At 37.6% G+C, this 25,421-nt stretch overlaps 1 protein-coding gene across 5 annotated transcripts in view; it reads right to left on the reverse strand.

The window, feature by feature from the left end:
- The window catches only part of LOC128860863 (serine/threonine-protein kinase mig-15), a 101,419-nt gene that overhangs the window by 24,678 nt on the left and 51,320 nt on the right, over positions 1–25,421 (reverse strand). For 3 of the 5 annotated variants that reach the window (XM_054098637.1, XM_054098642.1, XM_054098640.1), the window contains 6 exons: positions 6,265–6,709; positions 5,931–6,173; positions 5,451–5,848; positions 5,180–5,383; positions 4,666–4,686; positions 1,254–1,597 (listed from right to left, as the gene is read on the reverse strand). In XM_054098637.1, the coding sequence (XP_053954612.1) occupies positions 1,254–1,597; positions 4,666–4,686; positions 5,180–5,383; positions 5,451–5,848; positions 5,931–6,173; positions 6,265–6,709 (1,655 nt within the window). The remainder of the gene's footprint in view (positions 1–1,253; positions 1,598–4,665; positions 4,687–5,179; positions 5,384–5,450; positions 5,849–5,930; positions 6,174–6,264; positions 6,710–25,421) is intronic. The other 2 variants (XM_054098638.1, XM_054098639.1) reach the window with 2 other exon arrangements.

Raw genomic sequence — 25,421 nt, forward strand, 5'->3', positions numbered from 1 at the left:
TGCATATATCGGGTGTTTTTTTAGCTGCATGAGAACTATCCATATAGATAACTATGGTTTGACAGCTGAGTATGGCAAACTGTGTTGACATTTATGGTAAGTAAAGTTTGGCAAGTCATCATGAATCGTTTAATAACGATCTATGCTTCCAAATTGTGGAAATTTAATTTGCAAATAAAAAAAAAAAATATTGTTTGGGGGAAAAAGAAATGCATTATTTTCTCGGTAGATAACTGCCGTAAAGTTTCGATCAAACAATTTAAAATGTATGCTCGTTGTCAAGGAGACATTTCACACTCAAAAAATTATTTTGCGGCGTTTTGTTTGTTCCATACATTTGTGAGTTACAGGGTGTTAACAATGGATGTCAACAAAGAGCAAATTCGGTACATTTTACAGTTTTTCTTTGATAAAGGATGAGAATGCAAGCCATGCCGCTGAAGTTGGGAATGGTGTTTATGGTGCCAATACTGTAAAAGCTAATTACGTGCAATTTTGGTGTCGTTGATTCCGTTCAGGCATTTTTGATGTTAAAGAAATTGTCGAAAATGTCGATCAAATGACAGAAATAATCGGAGTTGACCGGCACGTTAGTAGTCGTAGCAGTCGCCCAGGAGCTAAAGATCGACCATGAAACAGTCTTAAACCATTTGCTCAAAAATTACTGGACTTTTTTCCCTTTCATACAGCACGGGCGGCATCATCGATCCTTATTTCATTCGAAATGAGGAAGAAGCGCTATCGAACCAATTTGAATTGAATTTTTGTTTCCAAAAACTTATCAGCTAAAGATCGAAGACATTTTGTTCCAAAAACGGCGCAATTTGCTTAATAATAGATTTATTGCCATATATATATTGCCTCCATTGACGCCATACGGCCCGATTTATTGAAAAAAAAAAAATTGTCAAAAATTGGACTGATCGAATGGGCCATGTAATTCGTAGCCGCGGCGGACATATGACAGAGGTCATATTGAGTGCGCTTTTGCTCCCTCGCAAAACCATAGAAAATGATTTACATATATACATATATTCAAAAAATAAATCCCATGACATTATCTTCTTTTTCTAGAAGCAGATATCTACCAGATTATAATAAAAAAATAAAAAAAATCATTCAAACAATATTTCTGTTTTATATTATCATTTTAAGTTCTCAAGCTCTTAAAAAATCACCCGATATGTATGTACATTTTATCCATCATCATTGTTACCCTCGCAATCAGTTTTTATTTTTTATTTTCTACTTACAGTGGCTTCGGTGGATCACTAGCTAACAAGGTGCCATCATTGCGTCCACGTTCGTTGGGCTCATCGGGCTCACTATCTGTATCGCTGCTATCCAGCGGGTCTAATGGATTTATTGGCTGCGCATGATGATGATTGTTCGATATCGGTGGTACAGCTGGAGCCGATTTCATCTGCGATGAAGAAGGTGGCACCGATTGGCGATTATTACGTGGTGGCGCCTCCGGTTGGGCCTGCTGCTGCAATTGTGATTGTGGCTGTCCGAAAGTGGTCTGCGGTTGCGACTGCGGCTGCGGCTGTTGAGAGACGCCCAATTCATTAAGTTGTGCTGCTATCATGTCCAAATCCTAGTTTTTGTTTTTTGGTTTTTTTTTTATTTGTATGGTGGATTTGGGTATATGGTGGTGCAGATATTTTGATTTTAAAGAGGTGGTGGTTTGGTGATGTGGTAATATATTTTTGGAGGATGTTTCGGTACGATTACGATTGTTCACGTGTACGGGTGATGTAGATTTTTTTGTTTTTGATTTTTAACGGTGATGAAACGTCAATTTACCAATTCAATTGATAGATTTCATTTTTGGTGAAAAAATTGTGAAAAATAGTAAAAGTAGAATTAGAGTGGTTATATGAAATACTTTACTATTCTCAGCATATCTGGGGATGCAGTTACAAGCAAGCAGTTAAAAAAATAATAAAGGCAAAGCTGGATAAAGCTATGGCATTATTCCGATTATTTAAATTTTCTTATTGAGGTGTTGCTAGAAATAACGGTATGCATGCCAATTGTAGTAATGAAATGTCATTGGAAATTGTATGGAGTCCTACGAAATCGTCTTCAATATCGCGGTAAGATAAAAACTTAAATTGATAGACTGACGCATACAGATTTGATGAGGTTTCCACTGAGCTTCTCCTTCAATTCTTGGTAGCAGGTTTTACGAAAATATTTTGAAGGTAGAAATACATTTTCATTACGCTCTGAGAGGTGACTCTTAGAAAAAACATTTTTGATGACTTTGTTTTCTCTGCATATCGCGGCACAGCTCTTAACCCTCCGTGGGACGCCCGGGTCTGGCCAAACTGGCTCTTTCGACTTTGGACGTGAATTTAACATATTTCTATCTTAGCTAACGCCTTGAGCTTTATTTTCTATCGAAGGTTTAAAAAAAGGTGTCCAACGTAGGGTTAAAATCTAACGTATCAGGTGTATTTTTTTATTATTAAAATAGATTGTGAGAAACTGTTTATTTCATACAGTCCGGTTCACTTGATTAGATGAAATCATTTTTATGGAATGAAAGAGTTATTAAAGCAACCGTTGGTTCACTTGAATAGTGGAACTCAGTTAGCCTACATTATTTGCGCATTAAAGCTGTGAAAAGGGATCGTTTTTTCAGCATTCATGGTGTTCGGTCACAAACTCTTAATAAAAAGTAAAAAAGAACAAATCGATGTCCTGACTTCAGAGGGGCTTACAAATCGCCAATTTGCCAAAAAGATTGGTCAAAGTCCAAATGTTTTGGATATTTATATGAAACAATGTGCCTCCTATGGTAAGACCTGCAAAGGCAGATCTGCGTTGGCTTTAACACCGAAGTAAACCAGCAAAATCCTTAAGAATGCATCAAATTTCCCCCTTTCAATAGCGAAAATTCAAGATATGACAAATGCTGCAGCCAGCCAAAGTTCGAAGGGCTATTCTAAAAGCGCCATATCTGAAGCATAAAAAATTAAAGAAAAAAAAAACACCTTGCAAAAATTCTCACAAGAACGCCGCCACGATTTTGCAAGCGACCACATGGCTTGGACTTCTGTTACAAATAACGATCTCGGTGAATGGAAAAAGGTAGTATTAAAAGACAAAAAGAAGTTCAATTTGGAAGGGCGGGATGAATTACAATTATATTCCATAATTTAAGAAAGCCGTCAAGTACCTTGACTCGACATAGCATCCACCGTGAAGGTGGTTTTATGGTATGGGGAGTAATATCGAGCTATGGCCCGTTCGAATTGAAAATTGTAGACTACAAAATAACGTCAAACAGCCAAAAAGCTCTGTTGAAATCATCTTTTCCCGAGATGCAAGAAAAATTTGGACCAATTAATTAGATCTTTCAACAGGATAATGCACCTGTACACACTTCAAATACGCCAATTATTTCTGCGATTGGTGTATTGTTCAAAACTACCTCTTTCGGAATAAATAGTTTCACTTTTTGGGCGATGCTTAAATCGTCCGAGCAGATAACTTATAGCCTCTCTAGTCTGCTTCAATATACTACGTCAATATTATAAATTCTTGTTTCTTCTGGGCAAGAGTCCCTACAGGCAGGTTAGGTTAGGTTATAGTGGTAGTCGGTCTGTAAGACTAACTCATTTAGACCTTTAAGGTCCATGGTGATGCTACTGTGCGACGCGGGGGCCGCATTTATTTTTCTTCGTGAAACCATTTTGTGGCTCTTATGAGACGCACACAGTTCCGTAAAAGAATTGAAAATATATTTACCTAGAAAACCTGCTCTGATTTTAGGTAAGGCTGGACAATTGCAAAGGAAGCCTATTGCAACAGCTTCTTTCTCTTCCCTATCTCATTTTTTCCCATAAGCAATCAAGGAAAATATTTCCGTAATTGTCTGCGAAGTATTTCTTTTCTTAGTGCGAAATTTTATCCATCCCCCACCTCCTAATTCAGAAACCTTTTGAACTTCCCTCAGATATATAAATTGATCCGACTTTTATAGTTGAAGTTTGCTCGACCTAATTTTTGGGTTTTCTTTGCTCTCACAAACTATACTAAAATCCTTAAATGGCATTTACGTTTCAGCCTTAAAAGCATATGGTTCCCTATACAGCAGTTCTGCATATTAATTTAGTCTACTAAAAGCCATAAGCAGCGCTATAAAAAAAAGCGGTTGCATTTAAAAAAAAAAATCGTTAATTGTTGGTGAAATTGTAAGCTTTTTAAAAAGTAAGCAAATTTTTGTTAGCATAGAGAATCTGTTGGTCTATTAACCGCCTACTACGAAGGAATTGGAGCGCTTGAATGCAACCATCCATCCTACATAAATCGTACATAAATGCATTTAATCAGACGGAGGTAACCACTCTAATAATCTACTAATACCAAGCAATTCCAAATTAATAGTGTTAAGCCCTTTCATGCAGCGTTAACGGAATTACAGATAAAGAGGTTATTGCGATAAAACTAAGACATTTTGTGGCACCTCCAACGGTAATATTTTATAGGAATGAACATATAAATACGATATCACTTACAGTTAAAATATGAATATTAAAAAAAAAAAAATTAACGGTATATGAAGGCATACAAAAAGTGAGTGTGCTTATGTGTGTGTGCGTATTTAATTTGGTGAATTTTGTGTATGAAATAAACGAAAATGGGGAAACATACCTCAGGTCTCCTTGGTGGCAACTGTTTGGTGTTTCATGATGGATGACGGTAATGAAATGCGTGTTCGTTGTGTTCATAGTTTTCATGTGAAGTGTGTGGTATGAGTTTCCAATGTTGCAGAGATAATAAGTTTGGGCGTCGTTGAATGTAGAGGACGGGCAACAAACATTTAATGTGGTACCAAAACAATTATTTGTTATTGGTTTTATGTTCCGTATCCAAAGCAAAAAACAAACATGTATGACGGGGACAACGGAAAACATGAAAATAAAAATTCGAACGTCAATTCAAAAACAGTATAATTTAGTACATTCTTTGGAAATCACTATTTACAGTACATTTCATTTTTTTTGCTAGTTTTTTTTTTGTTTTTTTTTTGGTTTTTGGTATGAACATCAAAGACACACTTTTCGATATAAGCTTTTGGGTATCTATATAAACATAACAGCAACAACTATTTTACTGGCATATACATATACATAAACAGAGTGGCATGCACTACACACATACGTACCGATGGTTTGAAATTGTTTTGAGAATTGCGCTGCTGTTGCTGTGGCGTTTGAGCAGTGGGTTCTGAGCTTTTCGGAGTCGGTGGCAACGGGCGATTGGCATGTGGTGGATTTGCAAGTGGTGGATCGGGAACCACAATAACGCGTTGAGGCAAGGCCGGACGTGATGGCGGTCCTGGTTCTTCGATTTGTTGCCTTTGTTCGCGCTTTAAATAGTTCAAAATACATAGTGCAATTTAATTATATTTCAAGTTCTCACTTTTTGATACATACCGATTGCGGTTTCTGGTTGCGATTAGCTTGCGGCTGTTGGGCTTGTGCCTGCACCTGTGCTTGGGCTTGTGCAGCTGCAGCAGCCGCTGCAATTTGTTGCTGCTGCTGTTGCTCGGCAGCAATACGTCCTTCCTGAATCTGTTGAAAGTTGCGACGCAAAGTATCCCCGCCCGGTGCCTGTATGATGGAGCTTGGCTCACCAGCAATCTGCGGCTCATCGTCATCATTATCTGAACCGGAATAGTGAAAGTCATCACGATCCTTCTCCTGCTTCCGCTTCTTGCAACGATCGATGTGATCCTTCAGCTGTATCCGCACCTGACGATCTGTGGGCTGATCCTTAATGAATGCGTGCTTTAATAATTGCTCTGTGTAAGGCCGCTGGTGGTAGTCTTTCACTGGATAGCGCGAAATTTCGATGGAATAAAATTTTAAATTTAGTTCATACTGCGGCCAATTTAATAAATACTAAGAGTTTACCAAGAACTGTGTCAATGAATCCGTGGAATTTCTTTGACCACTTCTTCGATTTTAGACGTGGCGGAGAATTGCGTGGAATCAAAAATAATGCACGCATCGGATGCAGATCACACAGCGGTGGCTGAGATTCAGCCATTTCCAGTGCTGTTATACCCAACGACCACAAGTCCGAGCGGTTATCGTATGTGGCTTCCGGATTTTCATCGCAGGCAATCACTTCCGGTGCCATCCAATATGGAGTGCCTGCAACATAAAAAACAAATCGATTACAATTTCTTAGTGAAGCTTAAAATTCGGCTGCAAATCTATGTATGCGTGTAGTTGCAGTGCGTACCTATGAATGTGTTTCGCCGACCTATCGTGCGATCCAGTTGTGCGGACACACCAAAGTCAACTAGTTTCACTTCGGCATTATCTGTGAGCAACACATTTTGCCCCTTGATATCACGATGTATAACTTTGTTTGAGTGCAAGTAGCTGAGACCACGCAATATTTCGCGACAAATGTACGCAATCCATTCCTCCTTAAGGCTCTGACCCTTTGTCGACTTGACGAGGTCGGTCACAGACCCGGCACCACAATACTCCATTACCAGCCATAATTGATCGTCTTTACCAGGGGGAGATTTCTTTATGAAAGCTCCATAATAAGTTGCAATATTACGATGATTTGAGTATTTCTTAAGCACATTGATTTCTAATTTAATTTCCTCCTCCTCGTCCTCGGTGACATCCATCACCTTTATGGCAGCCAATTGACCAGTCTTCGTATGGCGACCCTAAAACGAAACACACCGTTAAATCTATGTAAAATCTATTCAGTTCAGTTAAAAATTAGGTCTTAAATGTATTTAGGTAAATGCTAAACTTATAGATAAAAGCATATTTGTTCAGGTTTGTCCCCAAATGCGTGCTGTGCGTTTTGATTTGCTCTGGAAGCGCAGTCGATATGAGAACACTCAACCTCGTACAAAACTGCCAAAATTATGCTAAGGAATTGGAATACAAAAACTGCAAACTTTTTTTTTTATTTATCTTTTTACTGTCTAGGGAAAACTGCAAAGTATTGGTTGGAGTACTGATGGGACACTGCCTCACCCGGAGCGTTGCGTGAACACATGCAATGAACGAATGCTGGGGTTACTTGGAACACCCACTTTGCCACTGCCTTACTCCTTGTAGGACTTGACAAACGTGCCTGGGATCAACATATTTTTCATCCTTTAAGGATATTGCTTACGAAAGGCTGGAGGGTTTGCTAAAACTCGCGAAGACGTGTATTGATAATTATTGAGTTGGGGAAAAAGTTAATAGCGAACACGTCTCGCATTGGAAGGTCTTCTGAATTCGATGAAGAACGTCTCAAATCACTTTTGAAGGAGAACGGTCGGGAAACCAGTCGTTCGTATCAGAAAACATGAACTGCGATCATAAAACGATTCTCACCTTCATTCAACGGGATTTACTAAAAAATTGGGAGCCTGGGTGCCTCACGAACTTAACGCAAAAAACAAAGAAAGTCGCCTTCAAGTTGCTTCTCAGCATCTCGCCCGCCATCGAGCAACACGCGGCCACAAACAGCACTTTTTGTGTTGAATTGTCACAGGAGATGAGAAATGGCGCCTCTACATCAATATGATGTAAAGAGAGGAGTGAGTGGCTACAGGAAATACGCCAAAGCCAAGAGTTACGCCGGATCTTCAACCAAAGAAGATCGATATATGTATTTGGTGGGACTGGGAGGGGAAGGTGCGCTGGGGAGTGGTCGAAAGGAATGACACGTGAACAAGAAGCTCTACATTGCCCAGCTACACCGCGTGAATGAGGCTATTCGACTCAAAAGACCTGATCGACATGGTCAAACCATACGCCTTCACGACAACGCCAGACTTAATGTTGCACAAGTCGTCAAAGCCGCACTCCAAGAGCTCGAATGAGGGGTCCTTCAGTATCCTCCATCCTCCGTTTTCTCCGGACCTTGCACCGACCGACTACCATCTTTTCCGTTCCCTGTCAAACCATATGGATGGCGTTACCTTCGATAACAAAGAGGTCCTTAAGAACTGGCTCAACAACTTCTTTGACACTAGACCAGGCGATTTTTGGCGGAACGGCATCAACAAACTGGTCGAGAGGTGGCAAGAGGTTGTAAACAACGGCGAATATATAATTGATTAGCTTATTGATATAACTATTGGTGTTTGTTTAAATAAAAGTCTTCGGCAAAAACGCTACAAACTTATTCCCCAAGCTAATAATTTTATTGTATACTCGGTTTTGGTTTATATAAATATATAATTGGCGTGTACACCCTTTTTGGGTGTTTGGTCGAGCTCCTCCTCCTATTTGTGGCGTGCGTCTTGATGTTGCTCCACAAATGGAGAGGCCTACAGTTTCAAGCCGACTCCGAACGGCAGATATTTTTATGAGGAGCTTTTTCATGGCAGAAATACACTTGGAGGTTTGCCATTGCCTGCCGAGGGGCGACCACTATTAGAAAAAATGTTTTTCTTAATTTTGGTGGTTCACCGAGATTCGAACCTACGTTCTCTCTGTGAATTACGAATGGCAGTTGTTAACTATTTTTATGAAAGTTATAATATAAAAAATTAAAGATAATCTGCTTTAACTTATTCTGTTCGTTGTTTCAAATAATTTTTTGTTTTTTTTTTTGTACCCTCTTTTTATGCTATAATATATTAAAAAATGCAACATTTTATGTGTTTATTTATATGGGGTTTTCCAATAACAGGTGTTATTTAAATTTATAAAAGGCTATCGAGAGATGATTAACGATTTTTTATGGCCGGAATTGGATGGTACGTGCCACACAAGCAACGAAACCATTGATCTTTTACGGGAAAAGTTTCCGGGTCTCTCGAAGAGGTGATCACAATTGGCCACGGAGATCTTGTGATTTAACACCTTGTGACTTTTTTCTTTGGAGCCACGTGAAAGAGAAGGTCTACGCCAACAGCCAAGGGTCGATTCAAGACCTCAAAGATGGCATTCGTGAGGCTATCGAGGACATGGGGCAGCCACATTGCAATTTGTTTATGGAAAATTTCATGAAAAGGATATTGTCCTGTAAGCTTGGCCGTGGTGGTTATTTGCCTGATGTTAATTTTCACTATTAACGGCATACCTTCCTCTTTATAATGAAATAAACATCCTATCATTTATAAATGATAAAATAACCCCTCTTATTGGAAAACCGTTGACTTATGCTTTTCTGTTCATCAGTTTATTACTTTTGTATGTCAATTTTGATAAATTTCATATGAATATTTTTTTTTATTTATGTACATATTTTATACTGGTTGTGCTTATTTTCATTATATGTTGGTCTATACGGGCGATACAAACCTACTGAACAACCGCGCACTAAATACTAATCTCAATGGTGGTGTGGAAATTGAAAATTCCCAATTTTTGTTTAAAAAATACCCATTCAATATTTCTTCCGGTGTGGCAATACTGACAAATTTTCTAAAAAATGCACATCTTACAGCGCTCTCACTAGAACAAGAGTTTCGCATCTAGCCATCGGTGGCGTAGATTGCATCAGACTGAAGGCCGTCAGCACCACGTTCCCATGACAGTCAGTTCTACGTTACGGGAACGATATTACATCAAAAACTAATCTGTTCCAAACTTTGCAATGCAGAACCAAATCTAAATCTGAATTTTGATGCGATTTCTTTAATCTTAATATAAATTAGAAGGTCAATCATGCATGCATGCATACGCGTAGGTATGTGTAAGTGGCGGTTGGTTATTTAGAAATGAATTGATATGTTTTTATCAGTCAGCCATTCACTTAAGAGCAATCTCCTTTTATTTAAGGACACTGTTGTTGTCGACTGTTTTCATCATCTGCCAGTCAGAGTCATTGAATCTCGTCTCAGTGTCTCGTTTCAAAGACTATTCACGCTAAATCTGTAAGCGCGTGTGCAAGCATCTATGCACACATAGCCGCACACATGCATTTTCTGTACATGTGCATGTGGGTATGTATGTGTGTGCGTATGGCTGAGTGTATGCCAGTGTGACTGCTGCTTTGTATTATCTTGAACTTTTACAAGGAGTGCAAGTACGCTGGGGTGCCGACACCCTGTCAGTTTTTTTATAGCACGAAACAGGCCATACACTGACAAAGGTGCATACACACATAAATAGGTATGTATTAGAGTTAGTAATAGTACAAGTCGGTGCAATCGCATTGAGGAGATTCTTTCAGTTCCGTCATGGAGACGCAGGCAAAAAGTCGACAAGCTTCGAATAAATGACTGAGTGATTAAATAAACAAAGCAAAGTTGAGAAAGAGCAAGAAGCAAACAAAACAACAACAACAACAACCAAAAACAATGTGTAACAGAAAGAAGGCAAAAAATGTGCATAAGCGCTAAATAATCGAACTGCTATGTGCCCATATGCAGTTGATGCTGACGCCGACGTAGACGCTGCAGCGGCAGAGGTGAACGGGTGTGGCTGGGCATGCTCGCTGGTGGCAATAAATACCCCGACGTTTGCTTCGAATGATTTTTGAATAATATAGTGTGCGTGTGTGTGCGTGTGTTTGTGCGCAATCACACACATGAAAAAAAAACACATTCATACTCCTTACATATCTACATACAAAGTGGCTGATATGCTCTTTAAGCGCGCGTATATGTATGTGTGTTTGTATGTCAACCTTGATATGCGGTTACCAGAAATAATATTTACGTTTCAGACAGAATTATTACGCTGCCACCGTTCAGTTTGGAGCTTTTAAAGTCACTGCACTCGCATGCCTCCAACTACGGGCAACGCATGGCCGTTTAAGTTTAAGTGCGTCTTCCAGCTATTCCTGCATTGAATTGTATCTTTGCAATCGGCTGTGATTATGTATTATTTCGATATCCGGTTTGATTATTAAGCGAAAATTGTCAGCAATCGCACCGCCACTATTGTCTTTGCACGCTTCATTGTGCACTTACAGCGCAGACTCGACGCTAACTGCGGAGATTAGCGTCAAAATCAGCAATGCCGTTGGGGTATTACCGGCAGCAGCTAGCCGATGAAAAACAATACCTCTTAATATATTATAAATATTTATACCGTTGGCACTACGATCAAGTGGCTGGAAATTGTATAAACATAATCACATTTAAAAGTCATTCAGATTCCATTCCATTACCATAAAGTTAGCCTAAAATCGCTAGCGAGTTGATAGTTTATCTCTCCTAAACGAAGGCAAGGAACGTCGAGACAGCGAACTTTCTCAAAGCCAGTGTCAGGTAGGCTGGCTGATCATTTTCCTCCTCTGCGATGCATCTGCAAAAACTAATCGCTTGGCTAATTAAGCAGTAACTTCTAATGCAGGTCGCATTTCACTTTATGGGCCGCATCAGCCAGTCTCCATTCCCTTCTCGTGTCATATCACCCTAGGAACCATTTTCTATGCGGATATGTGAAGCACCTGGTCTACGTCGATAAACCAAGGGTGTTACAGATCCTGAGCACCGTATTATTATCGAATATGTGGCCGAGAAATGGGTTTTCAGATAAAGATTCTTTGTAGCCAACCGCGATGCTAATCATAGGCCAGATATTTCCCATGTGTGAGATCAAACTGAACATCCTTGTCGGCTTTAGAAGCTCTTTCTTTCGATAAAGAGCGGGCCCGTAGCCGAATGGGTTGGTGCGTGACTACCATTTCGAAGTGCAGAGGTTCCAATATCCTTGCATGAAACACCAAAATAACAGAAAAAGCAGTTCTAATAGCAGTGACCCCTCGACAGGCAATGACGAATACCCGAGTGTATTCCTGAGATGAAAATCTCCTTATAAAAAACCATTTGCCATTTGAAGGCAGCATAAAGCTGTAAGTGCCTCCATTTGCGGAGGACAAACAACCCCTAAAAGTGCAAAGGAATTGATTGCTTCTTAAATTCTTAGAAGTAATTTTAATGTATAATAATTTTTTTCTGGAAGTAATTGAGAATGTAATCATTTTTTTTAACTCCGTAGAATTGAATTGAAAAATATATTTTTTGTTTCCAATTCCATTTACGATCCTTCAAAGTAATTTAAAATGTAATCGAAAAAATTCATTAAAAAAATTTGTTAACTGAAATCGCTTTCCTCAAATTCTTAGTTATAAACACGAATGGAACTGTCACGCTAGAATTTATATATTTATTTTATTGCAACTACGAGTAAATAGGTCATTGCAGACTGCGCAGTCGTCTGCACAAGATCAGGGTATGATCCGCTGACTCTTGTCATTTCTGCGACCAATCCCTGCAGACTCCAATGCACCTTCTTAGCTGGGACGGTATAGCGTGGAGAAGATTGAGATATCTCGGCCATTTGCAACCAGTCCAACCGAGGACTGCCTAAATTTAATAAGGGAACTGGGTCTGGATGAGGTACTGTGATGAGTAAAGAGCACAAAAGACCATGAGGTCGTGCAAATGGTTTGGGGGCTCCAAGACGAGCTTAGGTTAGGTTAGGTTGAAGCGATTGTCCTGTGGGACACTCTCTGGCTCATAGCCTATTGTGAAGACGCGTGGGGGCTTGTCCCTATCTCTCATAAAACCAGTGCGTGCTTTTCAAAAATTTTAGAATATCTCTGATTTATGCAGAACTTCAAACTCCTTAAAAAAAATATTTACCCAGAATAGTAAGCCCAGGATAGAGCACAGTAGGTGCGAGATTGTTTCTTTCTCGTCCTCATCTGGACAAATTCCAAAAAAGTCATGTGTTTGCACACCCATCCTTTGGGCGTGCCTACCTATTAGGCAGTGCCCCGTTATAACTGAGATCAGTGTGCTAAGACTGTGTTTATTTTGGCTTAGCGGAGATTCTGTGCGTTAGCATTTAGAGTCGGCCACAAGCCGCCTCATTACGCCATATTTCCTTGCTTTCCTTACGATTTCTTCAAGGATGCGTAGCTTACATGTTTGTAAAGGTATCCCTATGTCATTGTCTATGTACTAATCGGTCAATTTGGTGCCGAGTCTCGCTAGTTAATCAGCTCTACAGTTACCCTCAATGTCGCGATAGCCAGGAAAATAAGTTACCTTTAGGTGGTGAGCTTAATCAAACAAAAGTTGTTCGCGGAAGAAGCACTTCACAGCAAATGTTTTTCAGAAATTCTGGCCATGTCGCAACCGTATCACTAGAGAAACTTAAAACAGTAAATTCGCAGTGTCTCTCAACCAAACTAAAGAAAACCTAACGTCGAAGACGCATAAACACTCAACAAGATTATACGGGCTCTCACGTATCGAGCGTTTTTGAGCATTCAAGAGATCGAATTAATGGACCATCCGCTTTACAGCTCTGAGTTGCTACCTAATGATTTCTTTTTGTTCCCGAACATCAAAAACCGAATGCGAGGTCAACGCCTTTCAACGCCTGAAGAAGCCTGTTGAAGGCTTTAACCGTTTGAGTGCTAAGCGATTTTCTTTAATATATACGAAAATTGCGAAGCAAAATTTGGTCTAAGAAAACTGAAATATGATGGCTTTACAAATATAAGCATAGAGAACACAAAAAATTACATATTTCAATAATTTTATTTTTATTTTGTAGACTAAACTATTAGTTATGATTATAAGAAAAACTTATTTACATTTTTTTAATATCATCTTCTTTTTTTTTTTACAACAAGTTCCGGCATTATTATTCAAATTTTGGCACATTTGTGGTTCCCCACACATGTACCATATGCACACCTTTTTTGCAAATGTTGCATATTAGCCGGGAACGCTTTGGATTTTTAGATCCTTTTACACTACATACTACACATTTGCGCAATTTATTTTCAAAATATCGATATTGAACGAAAAATAAAAATTGTTTTTAACGGTCTCAACTAATTTATACTTTCATATGACATAAATTTTTTATAAATATCGCAAAATAATATTCAACACGTTCCTAGCCGAACGCCAAATGCACAGTGATGCAATCGTCGCTATAGCAACGCGCCGCAAATTTGGAGTAATTAGTTATCGTCGCTATATCGACGAATCGCACTCAAACGGTTAAACAGCTCGTTTCGGAGTTATCCAATTTCGATTGGCAAAAGTGCTTTGAAAATTGGTTCAAGCCAGTGCCAAGTGTATTGACAGCCCAGGAGAATATTTCGAAAAACAACAAAGCAATAAATCCATTATTATTTTAGTGTGCTTTCATTATTGGGAGCAAAGTACAAAAGGCCACCCTCGTAATTGTCTTCATTTTTATTAAAATAATAGCCAGTGAGGAAGTGTTCGAAACAAATGCACCTGGATATGTGGTTAGTTTAAAGGCATTTAATGCAAAGGGTGAAAAACAATGATCATTTTAAAAAGGTGAGCACGTATTCGTAAAAGAACTTTCAGCTTTTCAATTGCTTTTACAATTCCTTAGATAAATTGAAAGAGTAAAATTACTTTTGCAATTCCTTTACAAAGTATACTTGGAAAAAAATTTCATTAAATATAAGTAATATAACTCCTTTACTAAAATTAATTACTTACTTAAAATTAATAAGTAATCCCTTACTCAATATTACTAAAAAAGATATACATAAGTAATTCCTTGTAATGGAAATGACAAAAATAGCTCTTGAAGTTAATAATAAAGGGTGTTTTTTTTAGAGGTTAAGTTTTCAAGATGAAATAAAACATATATAATTTAATGTTATGGCCGAGAATTTAGCTTTATTATAAAGATAAGGGTTTGCCATTATGTTTTAAAAATGATTTCGGGCAAGTGGCCGCCGCGGCTGGCTCGAATAAATTCCAGCCGAGAGGCCTAATTTTCGACCACTTTTTGCAGCAATTGGGGCCGTCAGCAATAACGCGCCGAATATTCTCTTCCAAGACGTCAATCGTCTCGGGCTTATCTGCGTAGACAAGCGACTTCACATAGCCCCACAAGAAATAGTCCAGCGGTGTTATATCGCACGATCTTGGAGGCCACGCCACAGGTCCACGGCGCGAGATAATGCGCTCACCAAAAGTTTCCTTCAATAAACCGATTGTTGCGTTGGCTGTATGACATGTAGCGCCGTCTTGTTGGAACCAAAGGTCGTCCATATCAACATCGTCCAATTCAGGCACGAAAAAGTCATTAATCATGGCTCTATAGCGCTCTCCATTGACTGTAACATTATGGCCGGCTTCATTTTTAAGGAAATATGGACCAATGATTCCTTCTGCCCATAGAGCACACCAAACAGTGACTTTTTGAGGATGTAACGGCGTCTCAGCAATGGCTTGTGGATTATGTTCACTCCAAATGCGACAATTTTGCTTATGGACATACCCATTCAACCAAAAGTGAGCTTCATCGCTGAACAAAATTTTCTTATGATGCGTCGCGCGAACCGAACCATTATTTTCGTAATAAATTTGCACGATTTGCAAACGTTGTTCAGGTGTAAGTCTATTCATTATGAAATGGCAAATCAAACTGAGCATAAATCAAGTGACAGCTGTCAAAAAGACCATCTACGAAAAAAGTAGTGCCAACTTGAAAACCTAACCTCTAAAAAAAACACCCTTTAATTTCGAATCTGTAGTGTACCCGATGGCCGACACTTCGACCTAAAAAATCTTGTGTCCTGCTTTTGAAGTTGCTTCTATAGAATTGAGAAAGTAATCAAACCTTTTGCTGTGGACTGAACGAATTGATTAACAACTACAACTACTGAGAAACTAATTGACATTGCATTCACCCAGCTCTGTTTGTGCCGCCCTTGCAGAATTTAATATAACTTCTATAACTCAATAGCGGCAGGCTATTCACCTACCCTGCTAGAAAGCAAAATAGATTAACGAAACCAACGCAAGACTGAGGGAAAAACAAAAATTAAAATAAAAACTCAATTGCTTTATCAAACTTGAAAAAGACCTCCCAGAGTTGTTTGGCAAAAAACTTGACATTTTAAGAGAGATAATTTCGAGATGCTTAACTGAACAATAAATAAGGAAGAGAATGGCGTGAGGATATTATTTCACATACATACATATGTCTGTATGTATGCATATACTGATGACGCATTAGTCGAGCATACGAACGTAATTTATGCTACAGAAATTGTTCTAATATGTAAATGAAATATGAAAGTAATTTATTTTGCAAATAATCCTATACAAATTTACCCAGACAGAATTGAATCACACGGACTTATTTGTAGTAAATATCCACACACATACGTACAGGCAAACATATGCCCATATATGTATGTATGTAAGTGTTTTAAGCATTCATGCGTGTGTAGAGAAAGTGCGTGCAATAACAACAAATAAGGCATCAATTGCTTGCTTAATCATCGTTTCTCAATGACAAATGAGATAAAGAAAATACACAAACAATTATTATTTAAGTACATATTAATTCACACATACACACATCCATATGCACGTATGTGTGTACGCAGCAGCTAAGCGAATGAATGTGAAATAACAAATCAAATACAACCGTCATTTTATATAATCTTTTCCCGTTATGAGTGTAAAACGAAATAAGGCATAAAAAACGCCCACAAACGAAAGCGCGTACTTGTTTTGGCAATTAGGAAATCGAGCACTGAAACATATACACACCTGCTCAGAAACCAATAAGAGGCCTGATTTCCAATTCGTAATAAAATGTTGTAGCAAATGTGTAGCCACACATACACACATGCATACCACATTGTATTATATCGGGTGTTTTTTAGCTGCATGAGAACTACCGATATCGATAACTATGGTTTGACAGATGAGCATGGCAAACTGTGTTGACATTTCTGCTCAGTAAAGTTTGGCAAATCACGAATTGCTAACGCCAGAACAACGCTTCCAAATTGTGGAAATTTACTTTGAAAAAAAAAAAATAATAATAAATTTAAAAAAATAATAATAAATTAAAAAAAATAATAATAAATAAATAAATCTGTTCGCCCTTATTTCTTTCGAAATGAGGAAGGAGTTGGCGTTACGGTGTATTGGCGAGCGCCATCGAGCCATGCGACTGAATTTTTGTTTTCAAAAATTACTCAGCTAGACATCGACGACATTTGGTTCGAACAACACGCGGCAACAACTGGTCATACAGCGCGCTTAACAATCGATTTATTGAAATTTTCACGCCACCATTGACGCCATACGGCCAGATTTATTGGAAAAAGTAGTCAAAAATTGGACAAATTGGTGCGTGGATCATGTAACTCGTAGCCACGGTGAACATATGCCGGATATCATATTTAGGAAATATATGGAATAAAATGACCTACCAAATTATAATACAAAAAAAAAGCACCAACAATATTTTTGTTTTGCTCTTAAAAAAACACCCGATATATTACACCAATAGGCATTTGTTTTTTCTACTTTTAGCCTGATAATTAAAAAAACGGCAACTCCATATATTCAAAATTTGTGCATATTTATTAATTGTAGAAAATGTTCTAGATTTCAGTTTGTACTGGCAGGCAATAATCATTGCACAAGCTTGGAAGTATATATTATCCACGAAATTTTTGGCACGTATACTGCGAAAACGTGGTTGGTGAGGCCCTATACACCAATTGGTGGTAAAGGAAACTATGATGATGATAGTTGGAACACAAGATCGCTGATAAGGTTGAAAACAGGGACATAGGCCATAGGATGACATGATAATTCAAGAAATTCACAATTTCGACAAAGCGGGCATATTTACATACATACATCTGTTTAAAAAATAGTTTTGCGCCGCCTTTGATAATATGCCCCTTCACCAGAGCACTACCGCTATTCGCTCTACCTATATTCCCCTGCGCTGCCCCCAAAACTGTTACGCTCTGACACAATTCATTCCTGTAACTGTTCAACTCATTCAATTGTCAATTGTGAGCAAATGGAAGCAAAATTCCACGGACACTTTTTTATTTTTTCTTAAAAAAGTAAGTTACTGCATATGGCATTCTGACTAGTGATCAGGTGTTCAGTTAAACACAAGTGTAAGATTTGGATTGTTAACCTATTAATTATACAATTTTTTTAACCAAAAGGGAAAATTCATTTTAGTGAATTTCGCACAATAAGTACATTAAAGTGCGGTTTTTCATTTCGCACGCGCCTTCACAATTATCAAAACTATTGAATTTTGTGGAAATGATTTTAATAACTTTTTAATTTTAATTTCAAAATGCTTAATGCAAATAATTCCATAACTTATTTCTAAGATTTTTAGTTTGCGTGGTATTTTTTTTTTTCAACATTGCAGCAGACAGTGCCCGCTTAAGGGGTTAGGGGTAGTCAGAATTTTCAAAAAATCGATTTTTTTTTTTGCATTTTCTTAAAGTATAATGTTTTAAAAATATTGTGTAAAAATTTGAAGTGAATCCGACAAATACTTTTCAAGTTATTCAACAATTAACAAAGGGCGCTCGGCCGCTCCGGAGCCGATAGCAAAACTTTAAATGCCTTTTTCTCAAAACTATGTTTTTCAAACTGGTGAACACTGTAACTTAAAAACCGCTACGTAGATTTCAATAAAATTTATACAGCTTTTGAAAAACATAAAAAACTTGTGCCTGATCGAAGGATTTTTTTTTTTTTTTTCAAAAATTTCGATTTTTTTTTAACAATTAACTCTTGGTTTTTTCCCGAAAATCTGAAAAATATTTCCTGAGGCCGCCATTTTGTTCATTTTGAAAAAAAAAAAAAGCTTCGATCCGGCTCGAGATTATCTATCAATAAAAATAATTTTTCTCATCCGATTGGTTTTAGATGAATCTGCAAGGACTTGTGATGTTCACCGCAAGGGACTTCTGGAGAAACGGGCTTCACACAAACAGCGATAACTTTTGCAATTATTAATTTTTTTTTTTTTTGAAATTTTGGTGAAGGCAAGTTAAAACATGATGTTTTTATGCTATGTTTTTATTTTTGTTAAATAAATTAATTAAGTAGCAAAAAAAAATTCGTGAAAATCATCATTTTTTCGGGCCTCTGACTACCCCTAACCCCTTAAGAACCGCACCACTAATGGGAGCTTGGCTTTGTTAGACCCAGCATCCGATCCGGACCGCCAGTGGCCAGAAGAAATTTTCAGTTTTTAAACTTAAAATTTATTGATGAAGTTTTACTCTTTTATTATGTAAATATTTCACTGTTTTTAGCTTCTCTGAATTTTAAGCAAAATTTTGTTTCATAAAAAAATTCAGCCCTTTCATTTTACTTTCTGGCAAATTAATACGATTTAAGGTAACATTTGAGCTCCAGAAAAATTAGTATGAAATGTGGCTTAATTATAATTTCTTCCGACTTTTGACAAAGGCTTCGTAGCATCAAAACTAATATTTCTCGTTTAGCTATGCAATTGCATTTTCGGTCTACTTACATTATATTTTAAAGACATTTCGTAAGAAATATCCATTAAAAGACCTTTTAGACTAATGCCTTCATCCAACGCAGTCGAACATAATTGCCACGTTCTACGTTACCGCAGCGACCCGAATTTGTACCTGGTCACACACTGCCACCCCAGGCAGTATTCCGCGTTCATGTATGGGGAATGTTTATGATGCTACAACATCAACAACAACAACAGAATTGTCAAGTGAGACCCGCAAGTATTGGCGCTATTGGTATACTGTAACACTGCTAACTTTTATTTATCTAAAATACATCCTGACACACCAAACATTTGTTCGGCATAATACACCTCTCCTCATGCCCCTGAGGTTGAATCATCTAACAACCATCAGCATTGCCATCAACATCAGTAAGTTTCCTGGACCCACTGCACATGCGCGAGATGACAACACTAAACGTGCTCAGGCAAGGCTTAGTAAAGCGGTCACAATAACAACCACATTATAAGATATCTGTTATTGACGGAAGTTGAAATAATCGCACTTCAATTAATGATACACAAAGACTATAAAATGAGCCGCAGTTCTTTGTTCATTTTGTCTAGAATATTTAGATACTGCGGTTAACACATTCAGTAGGCAGTAAAATTTTCAGCAAAATTTTGCTTTATTGGTGTATTATTCGATGTATGATTTAGACATACTTTGTAAAAAATAATCAGAATTTCTAATATTTACCGTTATCTAAAATATAAAAATGAACGTTTGCTTGCCTGTCCAGTAAACTCTTCTATACCACTCAATTTGGTGTGGCGGAATGCTTATAAGTCTGTAGTGAGTCAAAAAAGTATTGGCACACTCGAAAAATCAAACTTTTCACTGCTATAACCTCTCTTCTAATGAAAGCATAAAAAATAGAAAATGGCATTTTCTGAAAGTACATATTTATTTATAACGTATCTGAACAAAAAAAAAAATTCATATCGACATAGGTATACAAGCTCAACCTTGAAAGGTAAAATAAGGCACAAATTCACATCAAAAAAAGTATTGGCACATTCTTTATGCTTTAGCTTATGCTTTTGGCGTCATAACGGTAAACTCCCGTTATTTTCACTCTTGCTTTTTACTTATTCGTACGATTTAGGAATTGCCTACCGTCGCAATCATTTTTGATCGCGATTTCAACGGACATAGACCAAAATGGGTTGTGGTGTTGAAATTTCCCTAGAACTACGTCAATTAATGATAAGACTGTATTTTGAAAAAAAAAAAAAAAAAAAAAAAAAAAAAAACCTATCGCGAAATTGGCAAACTTGCCGATAAATCATGGTCCAGCGTTCGAAACATCGTGCATTATTGCAATACTGGAAAAATAGCTCCGGAGAGCAGATTAACTGAACGACGGGAGCGAACTGTGGTGCCCACGGTGGCACAAAAACCAAAAAATTCGGCTGTCAAATTGTGCGAGACCCTGCGAAATTCATTTGAAATCAATTTCAACCCCCAAACTGTTCGGAATACCCTGTATAAGGCTGTGTATCATGGCCGAATTCCTCGACGCAAGCCCTTCATTTCGAAGGTAAATAAGAAAAGGAGGCTAGAATTTGCTAAAATAAGCCCGACGCTTTTTGGAACACCACCATATTTAGTGATGAATCAAAATTCAATTTATTTGGGTCAGATGGAGCACAAAAGATTTGCCGAAAGCCAAATAAAGAGCTTCAATAGAACAACCTGCTCAAAACAGTTAAACACGGTGGAGGAAATGTGATGGCTTCGGGGTGTTTCGCGGCCTTTGGTGTCCGAAAGGTTATGTTCATATATGAGACAATGGATAAGCATGTGCATCGCGACATTCTTAAAGAAAATTTAAGTCCAAGTGTCGAAAAACTGGGCCTTAATGGGATCACTTGGCCATTTCAACAAGATTATGACTAAAACATTCGTCTTATCTTGTGTAGAAGTGGTTGATATACCATTGCAAACAGCTTAAAACGTTCGTCCATACAAATGTTGCACTAACGCATTAAGTAAATGGGAATGCAGTACTTGTGGTATATGAGGAAGTCACAAATTTGGCAAAGTGAAGTTTAGAAGAAAATTTAGTAAAAGGTGCTAAACTATCGTGAAGTTACTAAAGGCACTTTGAAGGCAAATAATTGCAAAACTATCATTTTCGGAATGTTGGGAGTTATAAACGTTGTTCAGGAACCCTACCCAACATCTTCTCCAAGTTTCATTTAACAAATCACTAAACTTTGCCTAAAATTGCTCATGCGGCATTACACTAAACCCAAATTTCACGGCAACATTTCATTCAAGCCTTTTTTATTTTTTTGGTAAAAGCTCTGCATAATTGAAAACCTTACTTTCATGGGCAGTTTTGCGCCCTCAGGTCTCAAGAGAGAAGTCCAGAAATAAAACAAAAAAAAACTTTATAAAAAAAGTACGGTCTAGGAAATATTCACCACTGACATCGTGACGTCACTTTTGAAAGACCATAGTGAACTGCTACAACAACAACAACAAAATTCCAGACTGACGGTTTCAAATTCGAAATCTGCATGGATGTTATGCCACTTTGCTTCGCATTGAAAATCTAAATTCTAGCATCCACGGCTGCGAACGGGTTAAGTAGAGAACATTATGAGTGCAACTATTTCTCCATGTTTTAATATCTAATGCCAGTCACACATACACACTCGTATATGATTTGAAAAGTGCAGTTATAGGCGAGAAATTATATCTTTATAACGTAGAATTTGTATGTAAGCGAGTAAATGTTGAGAGATAAAATAAATAACACTTTTTTCCCCTATTTGTATATGTACACACTCACATTCAAACATACATAGTACATAAAGAGCACTACCTGATATATACATACACACATATACATGCACACATTTAGTATTAACACTCGCATGGACCCTCCCCCAAATGACTGTTAGCTGCTGATAAATTCAAATTCTTGAAATTATAACTCCCTTGTGAAATTTCCGAAATACGTATGTATGTATATGCTCGTACTTGATTAAGTTAATGACATTCTGTAGTTCCCGCTACCGTATGAATCACAAAAATTGATTTTGAATAATTTAAAGCGTCTAAAATACGCTGAGAATTGAAAAACCAGTTTAAGGTGAAATCAACACAAACAAAAAGTCAAACTGCGAATGGCAGCAAAAAAGGCACAAAAGTATGAGGAGACAGTCAAACAGATGTTATGACAATGCGCCATATCGCAGCAAACAATTCAGCTGACGTTTTTTAATTTGACTTTGTGCAGAAACTATGTAAAATGCATTGTTTTGAAGTGCAAGCACACATACCTACACACACACAAGTATGCAGTAAAATTACTTTGCACGGCGTTGGGCCACAGCCAACGCAAAGTCAGCAAACCGGAGCGATAATAGCAGGTGGAAGTTTTATCTGGCGAAGCAAGCAAAAACATCATTTAAAATTTGTAAAAATTTGTGAATTTAATTTATTAATAATAGATGCACATATCATCCTGCGCTTAATTAGTGTTAACTCAAAAAATAGAAATGTGAAAACTATGAAGAGGCCGCCCAACCAACCTAAATCGCAATGTTGTTTATCCGAATGGCGGTTGGGCAGAGGTGGCAATTTTTATACTATATATTCACATATGTACGTATATATTCCTATACAGTTAAGATTAGTTGCATTGGCAGTACGCTTTTTGCCTGATTGTCGTTGGTTTTGAGGTTTAACAACATCTTTGCCGCCGAGGCTGTTTAATTTCAATGCAAACAATGGAAATGCATAATCAGTCAATTATTTTTTTATTTATATTTTGTTGTTGTTGTTGTTGTGTGCATACATACCATACCCTCTGCGCTGCTGAGTTGATGAACAAAAATAAAAATATTAAAAAGAAAATAAAATAATGCTGACAATGGGCAAATCAGCCACAAAGCCACAACGCAGGCAGCAGCGTGTCTTTTGAAACCAGCAAAAATATTCCGAGTTGCATAAGACAAGTTGTTGCAGGTGCAACTGGAGAATTATAAATATGAGGCAAAAAAACAAAAAAAAGAAAAAAGAAGACAAGGTAAGCAACGCAATAGCCATCTAAGCATCTCAACTATTTCTGTGAAAATGCAAAAAAAAACTAAATATGGTACGTTACACATGGGCTGAAAAGTCACGGGCCTAACACGTAGACGGTACTAATTTTATTGCATTCACCTCTTTGTCAGTTAGTACAAACCTTAAAAAGACAGCTGTTTAAATTTCATGATATTCTATTCATTAGTTCGTGAGTTATTGTGCTAAGAGCGGCGCCACTTCTGCTATTTTCAAAACAAGGGATCAAAAAGAATTTCATGTTTAAATTTTACCCTGCTTCTTGATGGGAAAAAATCCCGTACAAGCGAAGCAATGGCTTAAAAAATGTTATGGGGGACTCCGCTCCAGCAGAAACAACAATAAAGCGATGATTTGCTGACTTCAAACATGGTCGTAGAGACACCGATGATGCACAACGCAGTGGACCTCCAAATGAGGTGGTAACACCAGAAAACATCAAAAAATCTACAAAATCGTTTTGAATGATCGAAAAGTGAAGTTGCGTGAATTAGCAGACATCGTAAATATATCAAAACAACGAGCTGGCGGCTTTATATTGCATGAGCATTTGACTATGAAAAAGCTCTGTTCAAGGTGCGTGCCGTGGTTGATCAAAAACAAGAACGTGTTGATGATTCTGAGCAGTGTTTGGCCATGTTTAAATGTAATAAGCCGCAGTTTTGGCGTCGATGTGTGACAACGGATGAAACATGGATCCATCAAAACGATCATCCTCTGAGTGAACAACAACTGGTGAGCCTCGTCTAAAGCGCTTGAAAGCACAACAATCGGCTTGAAAGGTTATGGCCTCGGTATTTTGGGATGTGCGTAGTGTAATATTCATCGACTATCTTGAGAAGGGAAATACCATCAACAATGAATATTATAAAGGGTTTTCCAATAAGAGGTGTTATTTTAATATTCAATCAATGGTTTCGTTGCTTGTGTGGCACGTAGCGCCGTCTTGTTGAAAATAATCAGATCAATACTATCCAATTCCGGCCATAAAAAATGGTTAATCATCTCTCGATACGGAAAGAAAAAAAAATGTGTTTCATCAAGGCAACGCACCGCACCACAAGTCAATCAAAACTACGGCAAAACTACATGAATTGAACTTCGAATCGCTCCCATATGCGCTGTATTCGCCAGATTTGAATCCGAATTTTTCGACCCGACTACTGGCTGTTCGCAGACCTAAAAAACTGCTCGCCGGAAAGAAATTTCGCTCGAGTGAAGAGGTTATAGTTGAAACTGAGGCCTATTTTGGGGCAAAAGATAAATCTTTCTACAAAAGTGGTATTGAAATGTTAGAGCGGCGCTGGAATGATTGCGTTGTTCTTGATAGAAATTAAATAAAAAAACTGTTTTCTTTCTTAGGCCCGGATCTTTTTAGCACATGTGTTATGTATATATGCTTTAATGTATTTGCGTGTATGCATATATAATATGTATATACGGGTATGTTTATATAGAATGCGGACAACTTTCTGGCTGATGTAGCTCCCCAATTGCCACCCTCGTTCTTGGTAGAGCACCGCTCAAAGGTGGTGTTAAAGGTAATAGGTAATAAAAGTATCAACTACAAAGCGTGTCCAAAAAACTAGCAATGAAGAGTGAATACTCGTATATTGTCGTGACTTGTCACATCCAATTCAAATATTTCCTTTGTTATTTATTATTATTATTTTATTTTTTATTATTATTCTTTTATCATTTTTTTATTATTATTTTTGTTTTTATTATTATTTTATGTTTTTATTATTAATTTTGTTTTTATAATTTTTTTTTTATTATTATTATCGGTTCTACGAGATCGGAACGACCCGGATTTATATTCGGCCAAGGAATGTCGCTTCAGTATACGTTTGGGGAATAGTTATGTTGCTACAACAACAACTAGTTACTCTCATCCTGACACGAAACTTTATGCTTAATGTTTATTTCAACCAACAGGGTGCCAAGCTTAAGGTCATTTTATTTGCTCATTCCTAGCGCTACGGGTCGTTTCATTGTGTCGGCGATGAATTTTCAAGTCAAAAAGCGTTTCCGAAATAATCGGA

This window comes from Anastrepha ludens, chromosome 4 (genome assembly GCF_028408465.1).
Source record: "Anastrepha ludens isolate Willacy chromosome 4, idAnaLude1.1, whole genome shotgun sequence".
In the NCBI taxonomy this organism is placed as follows: Eukaryota; Metazoa; Arthropoda; class Insecta; order Diptera; family Tephritidae; genus Anastrepha; species Anastrepha ludens.